At 39.3% G+C, this 7,948-nt stretch overlaps 1 protein-coding gene across 2 annotated transcripts in view; it reads right to left on the reverse strand.

Moving 5' to 3' along the window:
- Window positions 1-7,948, reverse strand: part of LOC102210548 (pbx/knotted 1 homeobox 2) — a 117,867-nt gene that overhangs the window by 40,077 nt on the left and 69,842 nt on the right. Inside the window, exons 2-4 of one of the 2 annotated variants that reach the window (XM_005740096.1) lie at window positions 3,878-3,984; window positions 1,244-1,380; window positions 476-487 (exon numbers count right to left, since the gene is read on the reverse strand). In XM_005740096.1, the coding sequence (XP_005740153.1) occupies window positions 476-487; window positions 1,244-1,380; window positions 3,878-3,964 (236 nt within the window). In that variant the 5' untranslated portion in view covers window positions 3,965-3,984. The remainder of the gene's footprint in view (window positions 1-475; window positions 488-1,243; window positions 1,381-3,877; window positions 3,985-7,948) is intronic. The other variant, XM_005740097.1, reaches the window with a different exon arrangement.

Here is a 7,948-nt window from a genome sequence, read left to right on the forward strand (position 1 = left end):
AGATTAGTCAAATGGTGCTGAAAGTGTGACTTGAGATTTATTTGCTGATCATATGATTAATTTGAATTTTGAATAATTTGAATACAGAACTTCCACACAATCTGAAAATGTAAAAAAGCAATTCACTAAACAGCATAAATGTCAACTTAATATATCTACCAGTGCCAGGCAGCTAATATAAAAACATAACCTAAGCAGCAGCGTAACTGTGGTAACTACTTTCTTTATTTCCTGTAAACAGTATAACCTTTTTCTTTTGTAATATTGCTGCACTTTACACAGACATTGGCCAGAACATAAAGTAAAAGCCTGTAAAATAAGTATTACGAGTAATTGTGACACATGATGAAATCCATTTTCACAAACATCTCTATTATCTCTATTAGTATGGTTCATGTGTTTCTACTTAAATGAACATCTATTCACAAGTGTGATTCCAAAAGAAGCTCTCTTTCATCTGAAGAGTGATGCTTACCTTTGAAAATGGCTGTTGGCGTGAAAGAGAAATAAATTATGTTTTACAATGTTGATCTGGAGTCAAGCTAAAACCTCACACAAAACAAATGGCCAATAAAATTTCAAATATCACTTTCAACAGCAAATAAACAAATGATTTAAATTTCTTTTTTGTCCTCTTCTGGTCTGCTTTATTTTTGTTGGCTGTTCGTAATTCAAAACAGTGAGTTTATAATGAGTGATAATTATAACAATTTAGAGCCCACCTCATTATACAGACAACTGCTGCACTATGAGATACTTTTTTTTAATGTCTTGTAACATTTACACAGTTCAAAGCAGAGAAAACTGAACTGCCTATGAGGAGTCAAGGAACAAAGGTGCTCTTTGGTTTATAAATGAAATCTGAAGAAAGCCCCTTCAAGTATAATTCCAAAAGCTTTTATGTCATGGCTAGTTTGAGAGAATGCATTAAAAACAACACTAGTGCCTGTGTCCTTCATCGGTGAGTAACACATCAAGTTAATTTACTACAGTCTCTTAAAGTCAGCATGAAATGAAACATTTCTTCAAAGGGGAACAATTGAAATGTAATTCAGAAGCAGAAGGGTGCACACTGCCAAACTTCATGACACAAACACATGGGTAAATAATCAAAACAAAAAACCACTGATAAACAACATGGTCTTTCTCTGCTTCTTGTCCCTGGTCATCTTTACATATTTATGTTTTCAGACTGGCTTATAGCCCTTACAGTAAGAGATGACTCATGAAAAATGTAACCAACCTGTAAACAGCCCTCTTGTCAGATTCAAGCTGGGCCTGGGGGTCAAGGGTCACACTGACAGAGCTATTTGGTGCTGCGGAGGCTGCTGGGATGTGGACCTGTGGGGTCTTGGTGTTCTGTTGAGTCGTGCCCGTCATCTGGTGATATTTAAAATAATCACAAAATGACTTAATGATAAATTTATGTTCTTTTTTTCTTACATTGGCAATTATGACTTTGAATATTGCTTTTGTTTTAGTATCATCTGTGATGTTGCATATATACGGTGATTTAGGATGCTAATACGCTCACAGTAATACTCCTAACACGGCAGTGCTAAGATTTAATGATTATCATTCATTTAAAGCATGCTGACATGCTCATATTTAGTAATTACCACTAATTAAGTACTTTCAAAATCCTACATCATCTCAAGTTATCGCAGTTTCATTCCGATAACTTGAGACGACGATTTTCAGAAAACTTGACCTCTGACCTCTAACCTTGAGGTTTAGGTCACTGAGATTTGAACTTGTTTGTTTTTAGTATGTGGCCCTTTGGTATCAATTTGGAAATCCTAGGTTATCACACTCACAAACTTGGGTGTCCATGTTGACTGCCAACCCACCCACCTGGCAGGGTGATGACAGCCCCTCAGATATATATAAAAGTCATTTTTTAAAAGTAATTCTTGTAATTGCTTTTCGAAGCAAGTAAGGCCACAACATGCACTGAATTCTGTCAGATGCCAAATGAGGATGTCGCTGGCATGAATCATTATGGCTTGACAGGTCAATGGCCTGATGATGCTGTTAAGCAAATGAATTGTGAGTGAATGAGTGAGTTAGGACAGGTTGAGTAATTGAACAAGACACTTACAGATCTTATAGACTGCTGTTAAATGATAAATATCCAGTTTGGAACAAGAAACTGAACAGTGAATTAATCAGAATATAGAAAAGGAGTACAAAAGATTTTGACTGCCTCTGTCAGTAAATGTTTAGATTTTATATATGTCTTATAAGATGCACAAGTCTCATAGGATGTTTTTGCTTCTTTTGAAGGTATTTGTATTGTGGGTGAGAAAGAGGGCTAACATGTTTTACAAACATGACCACTCGTCTCCTTGATTATCTTCTTCCTTCATTCCACTTTTCTCTCTCATTCGTTTTTTATGAGGATATGAATGTAAAAAAAAAACCATCCCCCTTCTGTTTTTTTTCAGCAGGGTGGGGTGGAAGGAAGCTTCAAGTCTTAATCCCAGCACCAAATGGGAAATAAATTAGGTTCTTCACACTTAACTAGCTCTAATTTGCATTTACCGAGCACACAGGCTGCAGCTCGGGAGCTCTCCCCTGGCACTAATCCTCTGGCGAGAGCAGACAGAGGTGCTATGAACAACAAGCAGGGTTAGATGGTCAGATGAACCTACTCTATTCCACCATCACAGGATGTCTGTGGCGCTGAACAAAATATTCTCTATTCTAATATTTCTGTACTATTATGTATTATCCTTTCTGGTGATCACTCAGTATAAGCTGTGTATTTTTACACAGGTATCACTGTATCTGTAAGTTATTATTTAAAGCTAATGTTCAGCCAGGGATTCTCTTTATGTGCTTTATCATCTTTTATGACAGCATCTTTTTTCATGTTCACCCTTAATAATTCTCATAAACTTAAGGAAAAGTTACAAACAGATATGATTTTGAATAGTAGATTTAGAGGCTGGTTCACTACAAATAGCTACACATTTGTTTTACATCTATGAATGGTGCTGTACTGTAGTTCTCACAAAGGATCACCCATCCAAAATTCTATACAAGTCTGTTTAGAACATATCCTTGTAAAGAACATCAGTACATCTGCTGATGCATGGCTTGTGAGTTTACCAAACTATCAGCCCACAACACAACAAGCCAGCTCCACACTAGTTCCACTTTATATGTTTTAGGCTAACACCTGGCCTCCAGGTGGCTAACACCTGGAGGCCAAATAGCAAGTGTGGCCTTAGTAGGTTGGAACTGATTGGGCTAACGGGTGAGTAGACAGGACCAAAGGCAGGTCATGATATCATTGAGTATACGGTTTAGATTATATGTCATAGAATATGAAATGATTTGTAATTTAGCAAAACATTTTATGTAATTTTCATTTAGTTAATTTCTGTGTTCTCACAAAAATCAAAACAAATTCAAAACCTCAGCTCCTGTTGAAAAGAACAGCCTAATGCATACTGAGAAAAGATAGCTAGATAAAAAACAAGGGCATAAATCCCCTGTCAACAAAACCCCAAAGGTTAAACGTTACTTTCATTTTTTTTTCTTTAACTCCAGAAGTTGTTTAAAATGACACTATGTATGAATCATGAGAGGCTGCTCTTAAATGTGTACTACAAATCATCTTAGAAATTCAACTATAAAACAGTAAAAGTTTCAGTTTAGGTAAAAATTCAAAATGATTATTTTTCAAATCTTTAACCTTCAATCCTTCTCATCACATCCGGATTTATGCTTGTTGGCACATCCCCAGTTAAGTAAGAGCTCAGATAACACAGAAAACCTCCATAAGCCAAGCTGTGTGTTCACATTAGACACAGGGGTTACTGTACAGAGGTTTGTACCATATGACAAGTCTTTAAGTTGGCGCTCTAACCTGTTGGCTCTCCTGGTACGATGGCGGAGGAGCGCTCTGGGTGGCCATCATTGTCACTGCAGATGCTGGGGACACATGTTGCATCATGGGATAGTTTCACATTGAGACTGGTAAAGAAACAGACAAGAAAGAAAAAATCATAAATCCAGTGCAAGCAAGCAGTGATTGCAAATTCTATGACAGCAGCCACCACCAGGTGCTGCTATGATTAAATCATATGAGATGGGTTTCTCAAACACATCATCTCACACTTCTATCCCTTCTGCACTTACTAATTTATTTCTTTGCTATATTTCTCTTCAGTCTACTTCTGCATGTGTTGCATAGAGCTCACAGAACAGTCAGTATTAACACTGAGTGATCTAACAATGCTGACAAGTAAAAAGAAAACAACCTGATTAAGTGTGTGCAGCCCTTTTAATGAAATACCTTACATAGCAGCAGGTTCATAAGGATACCACAAATAAAGCCCACTACTTGTTTACCATTTACAGAGAGCTATGCTTGTTTGCTAATTACAGATGGCTTTACATGCATTGTGGCGGAGTCACCTTGGTCGTCTCTATGTTTTGGCTGCTGATGTTGTTGCTGTGCTGTAACTAAGCCAATCAAGAGGGCTAATTAGGGCTCTTGTTGGTAGGCTAATTGCTATTGGCCAAGACCCCACAGGGCTGAGGGCCGTACCCTGTGGAACTCTGTTGTAACCATTGCCCCCACCCCCACTGAAGGAAGCTAATTGGTTTGCAGAGACACACATACACACACACAGCACAGCTGGATCTCTTTCCTTAAGTTACATTTAACCTATGTGTATACTGCATGAAAATGCCTTGTTAATGTGAGCTGATGGCAGAAAATGTGTTTTAGATAAAGGTGTGGTTAAACTTTATTAAACCTTTTGTGAGATTTCAACTTTTAAAAAAAGGCAGGCTTTAAACTCTGATCTCACAAATCATGTGAGATCAGACACATGGGATGTTTCAATCTGTCACTTTAAACAATCCGTTTGCTCGGTACCCTGAGCTGGGAGAGTTATTGGAAAAATGCACTCTAATGCCACATAAAGCCTTGCGTGGTTGTGAAAGACAGGCAGCAGTTACAATGGACTGGTGCACTTGGACTGAATGGTATTGACCTGGAGGAAAAGCACTTGATTACCAGCTAGTGAAATGAAACTGGAACATCTGACCAAAATCTCTGTAGCGCTTGCAACATCCGCTCAGGAGATACCGCCTCAGGAAAATGGAGCAAATCAACCAGACTGTTAAAGCCAAGGATTTGCAGTATTTGACAGTGAAGTTACAGACTATAATAATCATATAACACTGTTTACATGATAGTATAAACGAGAATCTTGGACAGACTACAAAAGAAAAACTGCAAAAATATGTAATGAATAAGTATATGAGACACAACAAGTTGGACTATTACAGAAACATTAATGAGATTATGTTTGAGTATTATGCGGCATTCCTCCTTCCAGCACTATAAAATCTCCTCCTATGGCCTCCTGTGTGTTGAGCTGAGTGAACAAAAAGGCTCCTTTTGGGTAGACTTCAGTATCTTCAGGAGAAAGACGGGAAGCAGCAAGAGCAACTTTTTTCTCCTCTCTACTCTGGGATATTACATGACAGACATTTCACTGCCAGTCAGCTCATCACCCACTGAGACTCAGACCCTGACAATGTCTCTGAATGGGAAAGTCAGAGAAAAGACAACCATAGTAGACCTTTCTCTGTTTGAGTGGCACCCCTATCCACCACCGCTGCCAGCATTTTGATTTCAAATGATGATTTGGTTTCTAATTTGGGGTTTCAGCTGTAAATCTGCATGTTTTATTGTGTCATTCTGTTTCAGTGTGTATGTATTCGGTGCACCCATATATAAGGACTGTTTGCTCTGCGTGCGTTCACACTTGTTTGTGTGCCATGCGCATGTCTCAGTGAGTCGTGTTGTGTACCGATTGTGTCTTCTGGTTTCTGTTCTCATTCCAACTGGTATCAGCTGAAAGGCATCTTCTCTGTTATCAGTCCTCATTTTAATTGCAAATGAAGCGAGCGTGTTAGTGATTAAATGGAAAATTGCACATTAATTGATGAGACTGAAGATAAAGCAATTCCAATTACCACACAGTATTTTACGCAGCCTCTCAAGTTTTGCCATCCCTCAAAGGAACAAGCCACCAAATGGTAAATTTGAGCAGGCAATGGTGCATCCATAAATATACACACACTGAAACATAACTTGTGCACAAACACATGCTATACCAAGGCTGCTGAGGCGTGAATGTACATACAAGAGCAGACAAGAACACTGGGGAAAAAAACCCAGAAAAACACCAACAAGATATTTAATTTCAACCCAGCAAAAAAAATTCTCTCATGAATTTGAAAGTACAATTTTTGAAGACAATAAGCATCTGTCACCAACCCTTTCCAAAGTCACCAAAGGTGTGTGGTTACACAATAAGTTGTGAAATTAATTTCGGGGATAAATGACATGTTTGTTCCTCAACAAGCCCTTTCAATTATTGCAAAGTTCGTAATGCATATCAATTGAAAAGTGCCTGTAGTCACAATCAAAATTCAAGAGCAAGCATAAAATAAAAAATGAGAAGTAGGCATAAAATTATTTCAACAAACATCAAAGGGTTTTGTGAATTTGGATTGGAGGCAGACGTTCTCTTTCATCGGATTGTGTGCAATAAGGAACATTTCTATTCAGCATTCAATTTTCCAACAATTCTCAGGCATAGAATGGGCCTGTGCTCTATTGATGCAAGGTTAGGCTGCAGTGTAGCTGCGGTTTCACCCCGTTTACCTCCGGCATTGAATAAATATTCATATCTAGTCACACATGATGTGATCACTGCCTGTGGACTTCACAGTTCAGCTATGTCTGAAGTGTTTTTTCTCTACTTTGGTTTAAAGGTGAATTTCTTACAAAGTGTCCAGCTTCTATTATACATGGGATGAGAGTGTTTCGTGCCACTGACTACGGTGATAAAAAGAAACTTTGCGATTTAAACACACAAAGCAGCACCCTGGAGAACACTTCTTGCATGCCAAACTGTGACCTGGTAGGGGGCTTACACTGGTTCATTAATAAAAACAAGCCTGTTGTAGACAGAGATGCGGTATTCTCTCAGGTTGACTTATCAACACTTCACAGCAAAGAAGTGAACAGAGGTGATGGTGTTGACAGTCGCACAAACTGTGGAGTACAGGTAATGTGAGTCCTCACATGTAAAACTGAAAATAACCATGTTGCTGAATTGGTGGTTTGATGTGAGGCTGTGATGTTCAGATTTTTATAGCACTCTTGAATTCGGTCTCCAAACAGATTAAAGCTGAATGTTAACATTAGCATGCATTAGTGTGCTGTATATGCATACCTATATATATAATGTAAAAAAGTGACCAAGTTAAATATGTTTTGTTAGCATGTTTGCTCCATAATATTATCCATTATCATCTTATTTATTTTACTTTAGCATGTTAGCCCCACAAGCCAACAACACGGCATAATCTTACATTACCAAGTTAACCGTGACACTTTCTATCACTTGACGCTGTACACATGTAGACTCCACAGTATCAACCATTACCATCCATCAATCCACTTTCTTCCACTTATTTGAAGCCACTTTCTCTAGCTTATCCGGGGGAACACTGAGGTATTCCCAGACCAGCCAAGAGACATAATCCATCCATCTTCTTCCGCTTTATCCGGGACCCGGTCGCGGGGGCAGCAGCCTAAGCAGAGAAGCCCAGACCTCCCTCTCCCCAGCCACCTCCTCCAGCTTATCGGGGGGAACACCAAGGCGTTCCCAGGCCAGCCAAGAGATATAATCTCTCCAGTGTGTCCTGGGTCTGCCCCGGGGCCTCCTCCTGGTGGGACATGCCCGAAACACCTCCCGGATGGCCGAACTTCTCACCCTATCTCTAAGGGAGAGGCCAGCCACCCTTCGGAGGAAGCTCATTTCCGACGCTTGTATCCGCGATCTCGTTCTTTCGGTCACTACCCACAGCTCGTGGCCATAGGTGAGGGTAGGGACGTAGATCGACCGGT

This window comes from Pundamilia nyererei, unplaced genomic scaffold, assembly GCF_000239375.1.
Source record: "Pundamilia nyererei isolate P.nyererei 1_Seehausen unplaced genomic scaffold, PunNye1.0 scaffold00097, whole genome shotgun sequence".
Lineage (NCBI taxonomy): Eukaryota > Metazoa > Chordata > Actinopteri > Cichliformes > Cichlidae > Pundamilia > Pundamilia nyererei.